The sequence below is a fragment of the Heterodontus francisci genome, unplaced genomic scaffold (assembly GCF_036365525.1).
Source record: "Heterodontus francisci isolate sHetFra1 unplaced genomic scaffold, sHetFra1.hap1 HAP1_SCAFFOLD_84, whole genome shotgun sequence".
Classification (NCBI taxonomy): domain Eukaryota; kingdom Metazoa; phylum Chordata; class Chondrichthyes; order Heterodontiformes; family Heterodontidae; genus Heterodontus; species Heterodontus francisci.
Genome location: NW_027140330.1, coordinates 2,558,254 through 2,570,995, shown reverse-complemented (window position 1 = coordinate 2,570,995; position 12,742 = coordinate 2,558,254). Strand labels below are relative to the sequence as shown.

The following is a 12,742-nucleotide window of genomic DNA, read 5'->3' as shown; positions in this document are numbered from 1 at the left end:
GGCGCCACGGGTTGCCTTTGTCGGTGGGAGAGGTCATTGCACCTCACTGGACAGCTACCGCCCGCCTCAAACCTGGCAGCCCCCGGTCAATAAGGTTCTGTCCCGCCACAGTCTGCCTGCTTCAATGGGTGCTTGGAGCTCAGGGTCATTGCCCGAAAGGTGGACTGATACACCGCACCAAACAACATGAAAAAAGGAAAGAAGGTACCAGCCCTTCGCTTTGCAAGCTGGAACGTCAGAACTATGTGTCCTGGCCTGTCGGAAGACCTTACACAAATCAACGATTCTCGGAAGACCGCCATCATTAACAACGAGCTCAGTAGATTCAATGTGGACATTGCAGCACTTCAGGAGACTCGCCTCCCCGCGAGTGGCTCTCTAGCAGAGCAAGACTACACCTTCTTCTGGCAGGGCAGGGATCCTGAAGAACCAAGACAGCATGGAGTGGGCTTCGCCATCAGAAACTCCTTGCTGAGCATGATAGAGCCTCCCTCAAATGGCTCGGAACGCATACTGTCCATCCGACTGCTCACCACCTCTGGTCCAGTACACCTACTCAGCATCTATGCTCCAACACTCTGCTCCGCACCTGAAGCTAAAGACCAGTTCTATGAACAACTCCATAACATCATTAGCAGCATCCCCAACACCGAACACCTATTCCTGCTGGGGGACTTTAATGCCAGGGTTGGGGCCGACCATGACTCATGGCCCTCCTGCCTTGGGCGCTATGGCGTTGGAAGGATGAATGAGAACGGGCAGAGACTGCTTGAGTTGTGTACCTATCATAACCTCTGCATCACCAACTCGTTCTTTCACACTAAACCCTGTCACCAGGTTTCATGGAGGCACCCAAGATCACGTCGTTGGCACCAGCTAGACCTCATTGTCACAAGGCGAGCCGCCTTAAACAGTGTTCAAATCACACGCAGCTTCCACAGTGCGGACTGCGACACCGACCACTCCCTGGTGTGCAGCAAGGTTAGACTCAGACCAAAGAAGTTGCATCATTCCAAGCAGAAGGGCCACCCGCGCATCAACACGAGCAGAATTTCTCACCCACAGCTGTTACAAAAATTTCTAAATTCACTTGTAACAGCCCTTCAAAACACTCCCACAGGGGATGCTGAGACCAAGTGGGCCCACATCAGAGACGCCATCTATGAGTCAGCTTTGACCACCTGCGGCAAAAGTGCGAAGAGAAATGCAGACTGGTTTCAATCTCATAATGAAGAGCTGGAACCTGTCATAGCCACTAAGCGCATTGCACTTTTGAACTACAAGAAAGCCCCCAGCGATCTAACATCCGCAGCACTTAAAGCAGCCAGAAGTACTGCACAAAGAACAGCTAGGCGTTGCGCAAACGACTACTGGCAACACCTATGCAGTCATATTCAGCTGGCCTCAGACACCGGAAACATCAGAGGAATGTATGATGGCATGAAGAGAGCTCTTGAGTCAACCATCAAGAAGATTGCCCCCCTCAAATCTAAATCGGGGGACATAATCACTGACCAACGCAAACAGATGGACCGCTGGGTTGAGCACTACCTAGAACTGTACTCCAGGGAGAATGCTGTCACTGAGACTGCCCTCAATGCAGCCCAGCCTCTACCAGTCATGGATGAGCTGGACATACAGCCAACCAAATCGGAACTCAGTGATGCCATTGATTCCCTAGCCAGCGGAAAAGCCCCTGGGAAGGACAGCATTACCCCTGAAATAATCAAGAGTGCCAAGCCTGCTATACTCTCAGCACTACATGAACTGCTATGCCTGTGCTGGGACGAGGGAGCAGTACCCCAGGACATGCGCGATGCCAACATCATCACCCTCTATAAAAACAAAGGTGACCGCGGTGACTGCAACAACTACCGTGGAATCTCCCTGCTCAGCATAGTGGGGAAAGTCTTTGCTCGAGTCGCTCTGAACAGGCTCCAGAAGCTGGCCGAGCGCGTCTACCCTGAGGCACAGTGTGGCTTTCGTGCAGAGAGATCGACTATTGACATGCTGTTCTCCCTTCGTCAGATACAGGAGAAATGCCGTGAACAACAGATGCCCCTCTACATTGCTTTCATTGATCTCACCAAAGCCTTTGACCTCGTCAGCAGACGTGGTCTCTTCAGACTACTAGAAAAGATCGGATGTCCACCAAAGCTACTAAGTATCATCACCTCATTCCATGACAATATGAAAGGCACAATTCAACATGGTGGCTCCTCATCAGAGCCCTTTCCTATCCTGAGTGGTGTGAAACAGGGCTGTGTTCTCGCACCCACACTTTTTGGGATTTTCTTCTCCCTGCTGCTTTCACATGCGTTCAAATCCTCTGAAGAAGGAATTTTCCTCCACACAAGATCAGGGGGCAGGTTGTTCAACCTTGCCCGTCTAAGAGCGAAGTCCAAAGTACGGAAAGTCCTCATCAGAGAAGTCCTCTTTGCTGACGATGCTGCTTTAACATCTCACACTGAAGAATGCCTGCAGAGTCTCATCGACAGGTTTGCGTCTGCCTGCAATGAATTTGGCCTAACCATCAGCCTCAAGAAAACGAACATCATGGGGCAGGATGTCAGAAATGCTCCATCCATCAATATTGGCGACCATGCTCTGGAAGTGGTTCAAGAGTTCACCTACCTAGGCTCAACTATCACCAGTAACCTGTCTCTAGATGCAGAAATCAACAAGCGCATGGGTAAGGCTTCCACTGCTATGTCCAGACTGGCCAAGAGAGTGTGGGAAAATGGCGCACTGACAAGGAACACAAAAGTCCGAGTGTATCAGGCCTGTGTCCTCAGTACCTTGCTCTACGGCAGCGAGGCCTGGACAACGTATGCCAGCCAAGAGCGACGTCTCAATTCATTCCATCTTCGCTGCCTTCGGAGAATACTTGGCATCAGGTGGCAGGACTATATCTCCAACACAGAAGTCCTTGAAGCGGCCAACACCCCCAGCTTATACACACTACTGAGTCAGCGGCGCTTGAGATGGCTTGGCCATGTGAGCCGCATGGAAGATGGCAGGATCCCCAAAGACACATTGTACAGCGAGCTCGCCACTGGTATCAGACCCACCGGCCGTCCATGTCTCCGTTATAAAGACGTCTGCAAACGTGACATGAAATCGTGTGACATTGATCACAAGTCGTGGGAGTCAGTTGCCAGCATTCGCCAGAGCTGGCGGGCAGCCATAAAGACAGGGCTAAATTGTGGCGAGTCGAAGAGACTTAGTAGTTGGCAGGAAAAAAGACAGAGGCGCAAGGGGAGAGCCAACTGTGCAACAGCCCCAACAAACAAATTTCTCTGCAGCACCTGTGGAAGAGCCTGTCACTCCAGAATTGGCCTTTATAGCCACTCCAGGCGCTGCTTCACAAACCACTGACCACCTCCAGGCGCGTATCCATTGTCTCTCGAGATAAGGAGGCCCAAAGATTGTCAGTCTTCAATAAAAAAGTCAAATTATTTGTTGGCGTTGGTCAGTGTGTGATTGGTAAGTCTGTGTGAAGAACAGGGGTTGGCAACATGTCTGTCCATGGACACCAGTGTCCACGTTAAAACAGTTCGGTCCGTGACTGATAATTTCAGGGATGAGAAATTTCCCATTGGCTTCTTCTTCCAGACCAGTCTGACTTTCAATCAAATCGCAGCCGTCAGCTTCACAGCTGACAGGTCCTGAGAGCAGAGACAACGTTTCAGAACCTCGGACAAGTTCGGAGCTATCCGGCAGTTCTGATTTCATTTAAAAGCCCTCCAGAAAAACCCGAGCTTGTCCGAGTTTCGGAAGTGCTGTCTCTGCTCAAAGCACCGGTCAGCTGTGAAACTGACGGCTGCGATTTTTAAAAAAAGACTAACCATCAAGCTGACAGTTCTCGCTCTCTGCAACTGTCAGAAAGAGGGAGAGAGAGAGAAGAGAGTAAGAGGGAGAGAGGAGACCGGGGGTGGGTGTCGGCAGAGAGAGAGGGGCAGAGAGAGAAAGGACAACCTGAAAGGTTTACCCCGTATCCTTAGATTATGACCCCTGGTTCTGGACTCACACCCAAATCCCATGAACGAATAAAAAAAGTCACAACTGTGATTGGCTCTTGTAGCGGACTCTGGTTAACAGACAATATTCGGAGCGCCGGCCCCAGACTGTTTAACACTGACTGAGCTGAGAAAATACAACTCACCCCCGAGAATCCGCAGCACAGACCGAGCGGAGGGGAAAACCTGTCCTGGGAACTCTACATTCAGGGAACAGTTTGTCCTGTGAATATGCAGATGTGAATATTGTGGAAGAGAGATTGTATTAAAGGGGAGGGCGGGTTAGTCTGAAGCCACTGTGTTTGTGGGTCCGCTCTCATCGCCGGATTTCAGAGTAATTCTTGTGTAAAATCAAATGATTTTCCAGTCAAAGAACCGCCCTGCTCCCTGCTCAGCCCCAAAGTGGGAATTCGGGATCATTTTTTTTTTATTTCAAGATTTCAGTTGAAAAGTAGAGAACATGTCAGCGAGGGGTGAGAGAGGGCGGTCAGTGCAGCAATAAAACCAGGTGAAATGGAAAATGGAGTCCTCAATCCCAGTGAAATCTTTTCAACAGCAAACAAACTGGAGTGAGAGACAGGAAAGATCTAGTCTGGAAGTCTGGAGTCTCTGAATTTCAATGGAATTGGAGAGTTTGTGAGGAGAGAGAAACACAGAGAGACAGCAGGATCCGGGAGCTAATAGCAGCTTGTCTCCGCCCCGTCCTCTCTCTGCCTTTAAGTTGCTCTGTGCCGCCACCACCGGCTTCATTTCTGACCCAGATCACATTGACAGAGAGAATTTGTGCAGAGTCCCGGACATGACCGATAGTGCAGCCGCCCAAACGGCTCCTCCAGCCGCCGCCGCCGCCCAAGTCAAGACCCCCAAGAAGAAGAAGGCGGCTCCCCGGAACAAGCCAGCCGGTCTCCCGTTGGGCGAACAGATCCTGAAGATTGTGCCGGCTTTCAGCGATCGCAAGGGGATGTCCCTGGCCGCCATAAAGAAGGTTCTGGGTAGCAGCGGTGTCGATGTGGAGAAGCTCAGGACCCAGATCAAGCAAAGTATCAAGAGGAATGTGAACAAAGGCTCCCTGGTGCAGATCAAGGGACAGGAAACCTCTGGCTCCTTCAAAATCAGCAAGAAGGAAAACCCAGGGAAAAGTGGGAAAGAAGGTGAAGAAACCAGCAGACAAGAAATCTTTAGTGAAGAAACCATCAGAGAAAAAATCTTTAGTGAAGAAACCAGCAGACACGAAATCTTTAGTGAAGAAACCAGCAACCAAGAAATCTTTAGCGAAGACACCAGCAGCCAAGAAATCTTTAGTGAAGAAACCAGCAGATAAGAAATCTTCAGTGAAGAAACCAGCAGACAAGAAATATTTCATGAAGAAACCAGCAGACAAGAAATCTTTAGTGAAGAAACCAGCAGACAATAAATCCTTCGTTAGAAACCAGCAGACAAGAAATCATTGGTGAAGAAACCAGCAGCCAAGAAAGTGACAACAAAGAAAGTAACAGCCAAGAAAACGAGCAGCAAGGCGGCGGCAACGCCAAATAAGGCGGTGAAGAAAGCAGCGCTTCAGAAAAAGTCTCCTGCGAAGAAGGTCAAAAAAGGCAAGAGTGCGGCGGGCGGAAAGGTGCTGAAGGAAGTGCAGACATGGACGAGCAAGGTCAGGCCGAAAGCAACGAAGGCTCAGAAAGCAGGGTCTGGAAAGAAGTGAAAGAGCGCGGGAAACTTGTAAACATCTGAACACAAAGGCTCTTCTCAGAGCCACCCACATCTCTCAGGAAAGAGCTGATCCCCTGATCAAATGATCCCTGTCCCGGCCCCGCCTGCAGATTCCACATGGAAATGATTTGGAGTAAATCCAGGTTCCCTGGTGACTCGCTGAGATCCCCTCCACCCAGCCCTTTCCCCACTCTCTGTAAAAAAACAGAAGGATGTCCGGCCCTCACTCTAACTGGAGATGTGTTCGGTGTAGTCTCAGTTCACAAATTCAGGGGGAGAGTCCTGGAAGGTAGCTCGGTCACTCTGACTGAAACCGCCAGTTCCCCGGGGCTGCAGCCACTGACACTGCGGGGAGAGAATCCCCGACTCTACCCCGCCGCCGGGGGAACAAACAACTTTGTGTCCGGAGAATAGGGAGAGCCGGGGAGAAGGCACATATTGAAGCGCTGCAGTGGACTCAGCTCCTGTGTGTGCACAACTCTCACTGATTCCATCCTCTGGGAACAGTGCGGTCTAAACAGATCAGGTTAGGAGAGAAACACACAGCCCGAGAATGGCCTCTTTCTTCCTGCATTTACTCTGTTCTGGGAGCAGATTCTCATTGAGAAGTGACGCTCAGATCAGCGGAGAGAAAAAAAAAACACAATTCAAACTGTCCAAATGAAAAACAGAGAATTAACCCGGACACTTCCATTATTAAATTAATTCATCAGCTCCGAACCAGTTCCCGTTAATGTACCGGGATGGTCTCGGGATTTATAAAATCGAAGGCAGCGGGATTTATTAAATTGTTGATTCTGACACCCTGTAGTTCAGTTCTTCACTTAACTGGAGGGGGCGATGTGTGAGCAGAGAAACAGAGCGAAATCGAGAGAGGGAACTGAAAAGATAACTGAACAGATGTGAAACAGGTCAATCCACTGTCACAATAACTCCATCTCAGATTCCCTCCTGACAGTAACCAGCCCTTTCACAGAGACTGTGGGTGGCTCTGAAAAGAGCCTTTGGTTTATGAGATGACATTTTGGCCGCTTCACTTTGTCTGGGAGCTCTTGAGTGCTGGTTCTCTTGGGCAGCAGCACGGCCTGGATATTAGGCAGCACCCCGCCCTGAGCGATAGTCACCCCTCCCAGCAGCTTGTTGAGCTCCTCGTCGTTGCGGACGGCCAGCTGCATGTGTCTGGGGATGATGCGGGTTTTCTTGTTGTCCCGGGCCGCGTTACCGGCCAGCTCGAGGATTTCAGCGGTCAGATACTCGAGCACAGCAGCCAGATAGACCGGGGCTCCGGCACCCACACGCTCAGCATAGCTGCCCTTTCTCAGGAGCCTGTGAACACGGCCCACCGGCAACTGCAGTCCAGCCCGGGAGGAGTGAGACTTGGCCTTGGCCCGAGCTTTCCCGCTGTTCTTTCCTCTTCCAGACATTTCCACAATCTCACAAATACTTTCACAAAGAATGAATAATTTCCTTAGCATTTATAATAACCAGCAGGCGGTCAGGATGGCCGAGTGGTCGAAGGCGCTGCGTTTAGGTCGCAGTCTCCGTTGGCGGTGTGGGTTCGAATCCCACTTCTGACACCTTGTGTTTTGACTGCACTGGAGGCGTTTGGGAGCAGCGGTGAAGAGCAAAGAGAGAACACGAAAGAACATGGACAAGCAAAATAACAATGGACCCAAAGATGTTGCATCAAAACATTAGAGTAAGAGGCAACAGAGCAAACAACAGGGCACAGAAAAGATCAAAAATGTAACCTTTGTATCGGGGTGGAAGATGTTGCCAATATCCTTAATGAATACATTACTGTCTTCTCAAATGAGGGGGTGATGCAGATATTGTTATGAAGGAGGAGGAGTGTGAAGTATTGGACGTGATAACTTAAGGAGAGAGGAAGTCTTAATGGGATGAGCATCCTTGAATGTGGATAAATAACCAGGACCAGATGAAATGTACCCCAGGCTGTTGAATGAAGCCAGGGAAGAAATAGTGGAAGGTCTGACCATCGTTTTCCAGAGGATTGGAGGTCTTGTAACGTTGCAATAAAAGCAAAATACGAGGCAGATCAAGCATGGCTGAGCCTTTAGAGTGGAGAAACAGGGCTGAATTCCCTGAACCAGTGCTACAGCTTTCAGAATAGAAGGAGCCTATACAAACCTGATGGGTTCCACTTAAACAAAAGAGCTGGAGGTGTTGACAGTCAGAACAGATAAAATGTGGAGGAGTGTTTGAAGCAGATTCTGTGTGGTTACTGTCGTTGCACGATGGAGTTATTTCAAGGGGGTGATTCTGAATGTAATGGATCAACGTGGACCCACCCAAGGCAAAGGTCACTGAAAGTGGCAACGCAGGTGGATAAGGTAGTCAAGAAGGCATACGGCATGCTTGCCTTCATCGGTCGGGGTATAGAGTATAAAAATTGGCAAGTCATGTTGCAGCTGTACAGAACCTTAGTTAGGCCACACTTAGAATATTGCGTGCAATTCTGGTCGCCACACTACCAGAAGGACGTGGAGGCTTTGGAGAGGGTGCAGAGGAGGTTGACCAGGATGTTGCCTGTTCTGGAGGGCATTAGCTATGAGGAGAGGTTGGAAAAACTCAGATTGTTTTCACTGGAACGACGGAGGTGGAAGGGCGACATGATAGAGATTTACAAAGTTATGAGCGGAATGGACAGAGTGGATAGTCAGAAGCTTTTTCCCAGGGTGGAAGAGTCAGTTACTAGGGGACATATGTTTAAGGTGCGAGGGGCAATGTTTAGAGATGATGTGCGATTCAAGTTTTTTACACAGAGGGTGGTGAGTGCCTGGAACTTGCTGCCAGGGGAGGTAGTGGAAGCAGATACGATAGCGACGTTTAAGAGACATCTTGACAAATACATGAATAGGAAGGGAATAGAGGGATATAGGCCACGGAAGTGCAGAAGGTGTTAGTTTAGGCAGGCATCAAGATCGGCGCAGGCTTGGAGGGCCGAATGGCCTGTACCTGTGCAGTACTGTTCTTTGTTCTTTGTTCTAAGCTTCCCTGTGGTCCAGCCTGGTTGAATGGAACTGAAGCAAACAAATCATCCAGAAGAGGAAAAGATGTATAAGTTCATGAAAGCACAGAATTCAGATGGATGCAATACCAGATGGTATGGCAAGAGTGTAAAACAGCAGCAGACTGGTGAATAAAACTTTCCCATTGAATAAGACAAGAGAAGAGAAGGGTAATAATAGTGTCAGAGTTGAGTTGTGACACTATTCACATTCCACCTTGATCTGAATAGGACTGTGGAAGGGAGTGATTGAGAGGAATAGAGGAGAAATGAAAAGAAAGGAGAAATAAACAAAAGGTCTTTTGATTTTAGAATGCTTGTTTTTGGAAATGACAGACTGTAAAGTGTGTGTGTCAGAAGATATAGAGCGAAGTTGGGTATGACAAGATCACAGGAAAGTTGTGCCCTGAGACAAGGTGTGTGTTGACAGGAAAGCTGCTTTCTTTTGCACAAAATGTAATTTATTCATATAATTTGTTCAATTATATTGCAAAGCAGTTCAATTTTAATGTTACATAAGGTACAATGCAGATCAGTTTCCTTCAATAAAGTACATGAGGTATCTCACAATCCCTGCCTGCACAGGTTATATTTACAGTATTTACATTACACATCAAACATTCTCTGATGCACACAGCCCGAGGGGTTTTACACAGGTTCCAGCCCCTCGCTGTACTAGGGCCTTAGTCTGTCGCCTTTCCATTGAGGCTCCATGGTGGCTTCTCCAAGCTTTAATGCCATCCCACAACACATATGATGGAATGTGCCAGTCTGCAACACTCGGTCATGGGCAGCTCTTTGCACTGGAATACCTGTCCCACGACCGGGCTCGTTCTCAATGGAGATCATTTCAAATGAACATTTCCTAAATCCGTGCTTTCTCTCTCGCAATAAGAGAACAGGATGTCTGGCAGATTCAGTGTGAGACGATAACACTGCCGGGTAAAGGCCGCTTTCCAACTCCAATTTTAACACAGGAGATTCCCCAAACAGCTGCAGTAAGGTGCTGTAAACTGCTGGAAGCGCATGTGTGTGGAAATGGTGATGTTACTGAGGAGGTTTCTTAGTATAGAATGGACTGTGTTTAGGTGGGAATATTACTGAGTGTTAATTGTAGCGGGACCATATTTAAAAACTCTGTCTTTCTGGAAAGCCTTGAAAGGTCGAGTCTGGAAAGGTTTGCGTGGAGAGCTGGGTTTCGCTTCTACTGTTAATAAAGGGTTTGAAATTGGCAGCCCGGAGGAAACTGGAGGTGGAGCTGAAAGATAAGGGGCCGTTCTCTCTCTGTCGGTCACTCTGGGTGTCTCCTTCCCTCTTGCTCTCTGTTTAATCTTCACTCTTGTCTCCTCCCCTCCCTGCTCTCACTCTGCCTTTCTCAGCCAGGTCCGGGCGGCCTGTAAAAAAAAGGTGGCTGACGGAATCAGTCTCTTTTATTGTGCACTGATTTGAGGCAAGAATTATCAGGGTGGCTGTTGTGGGGAAGAGATGGTCGCCCACCTCCTCCTGGAATGTGTCTTTCCAAAGCAGGTGTGGAAAGGGATGCAGTGGTTTTTGTCGAGGTTCATCCCAAGCAGCTCTATAACACAGGAGTCTGTGCCCTACGGGCTGTTCCCAGGGACGCACACCGAGACAAACATCAACTGCTGCTGGAGGACTATCAATTCGGTGAAAGACGCCCTTTGGTCTGCCCGAAACTTGCTGGTCTTCCAGCGCAAAGAGTTGTACACCACCGAATGTTGCAGACTGGCACATTCCAAGGTCCAGGACTACGTGGTGAGTGACGCACTAAAGCTTGGGGCAGCCACAGCAAAGGCTCAATGGGGAAAGACCACTGTGTAACGTCCACCCACCAAGCTGAGCGGAGGGGCTGGATCCATGGGAAACCCCTCGAACCTATCGGGAAAATCTTGTGTGCTGTAAATGTAGAAATGTATATGGCATGACAATGAAATGGAAGAGTTGTGAGGCAACTCGTGATTGTATAGAAGGAAACTGATCACCTTTGCACTGTTTGTATTTTTTGACTTGATGCTGTTTTAAACTGTTTGGGAATGTAATTTTGAAAGATTTTTATGAATAAAGTATATTTTGGAAATTTAAAAAAAAAGTCTGGCAGTATACCAGAGTATGGTCCTGGTCGGCAGCATATTAGAATCCATGAGGAAAGGCATCATCACCCTCATCTACAAGCGGAAGGGGGAGGGGGCAGAAATCAGAAATTGGCGGCCCATCTCACTGCTTAACATCGACTACAAGATTCTGTCAAAAGTCATAGCCAGTCAAGTCAAGTTTGCTCTGGAGTTGGTGATTGACCCTGATCAGACCTGTACTATATCAGGCAGGAAGATCTCTGATAGTCTCGCGCTGCTCAGGGATACGATCACCTATGTATGGGACAGGAGGGTGGACACCTGCCTCATCAGCCTGGACCAGCAGAAGGCTTTTGATAGGATATCGCACACCTACATGATCGACGTACTTTCCAATATGGGGTTTGGGGAGGGAATATGCAATTGGATCAAACTGCTCTACACAAACATCAGTAGCGCAGTCTCAATCAATGGGTGGGAATCAGAAAGTTTCTCGATCCAATCTGGAGTCAGGCAGGGCTGTCCTCTCTCCCCTGTCTTGTTTGTTGCTGTATTGAACCCTTTTCTGAGTCTATTAGGAAGAATGCGAGTATCAGAAGGGTAACAATCCCAGGCAGTGGAGGCACTCAGGTTAAAACCTCCCTGTACATGAATGACGTCGCCGTTTTCTGCTTGAACCCGCTGCCTGTGCGCAGACTGATGAGCATCTGTGACCAGCTCGAACTGGCCTCGGGAGCCAATGTTAAACACGGCAAGAGCGAGGCCATGTTCTTTGGGAACTCAGCTGACCGATCCTTTGTCCCCTTCACCATTAGGTCAGACAACCTGAAGGTGCTGGGGTATGGTTCGGAAGGGCTGGGGCGTGCACCAAAACCTGGGAGGAACGAGTAGCCAGGGTACAACAGAAGCTGAACATGTGGGAACAGCGATCTCTCTCTATTGTGTCAGGTTACTGTACGTGGTGCAGGTCTGGCTCATACTGCACTCCTACACTGTGGTGATCACCTGAGCCATTTTCCGTTTCATCTGGGGATCCAAAATGGACCAGGTCCCGAGGGACACGATGTTCAAACCTCTGGAGAAGGGCGGGAAAAATGTACCCAACATCGCCCTCATCCTGATGGCTACCTTTGTGTGCGGCTGTATCAAGCTGTGTGTAGACCTTCAGTACACAAACTTCAAGTGTCACTCCGTGCTGAGGTTCTATCTGTCCCCGGTGTTGCGAAGGATGGGCCTGGTCATATTGCCGTGGAACGCTCCATCCAGTTGGACTGTGCCGTACGTAACACCTATCCTTCATGGAAAAGTTGCTGTGGAAAAACACCTTTGACCACCAATCCATCAGGCACTGGTCTGCACAGAATGTTCTCAAGGCCCTATTGGAAAAGACGATGGTAGATCCTGTCGGATGGTTTCCCGAGCAGACTTCCAAAGTCATTTGGCGGAATGCCCCATCACCAGAACTTTCAAACAAGCACCAAGATGTAGCTTGGCTGATGGTGAGAAGAGCCCTCCCCGTCAGATCCTTCCTGCATGCCCGAAGTCTCACCCCCTCTGCACAATGCCCTCGAGGTGGCTGTGGTGGAGAAGAGATGGTTGCCCACCTCTTTCTGGAATGTGTCTTTGCAAAGCAGGTGTGGAAAGAGATGCAATGGTTTTTGTCGAGGTTCATCCCAAGCAGCTCTGTAGCACAGGGGTCTGTGCTCTACGGGCTGTTCCCAGGGACGCACACCGAGATAAACATCAACTGCTGCTGCAAGACTATCAATTCGTTGAAAGATGCTCTTTGCTCTGCCCGAAACTTGCTGGTGTGCCAGCGCAAAGATTTGTCCACGACCGAATGTTGCAGACTGGCACATTCCAAGGTCCAGGACTCCGTGCTGAGGGACGCACTA

General features: G+C 49.2%; 1 protein-coding gene and 1 non-coding gene across 2 annotated transcripts; one reads left to right on the top strand and one right to left on the bottom strand.

The window, feature by feature from the left end:
* Positions 1–6,793: 6,793 nt before the first annotated feature.
* LOC137359267 (histone H2A type 2-B-like) lies at positions 6,794–7,150 on the bottom strand (the record flags this gene model as incomplete). Its single annotated transcript, XM_068025317.1, has 1 exon — positions 6,794–7,150. A coding segment is annotated over exon 1 (357 nt), but the record flags the coding sequence as incomplete, so codon positions are not given.
* Positions 7,151–7,220: 70 nt separating this feature from the next.
* trnal-uag (transfer RNA leucine (anticodon UAG)) lies at positions 7,221–7,303 on the top strand. The gene has a single exon. It is a non-coding gene; the product is annotated as a tRNA-Leu (tRNA).
* Positions 7,304–12,742: the final 5,439 nt, after the last annotated feature.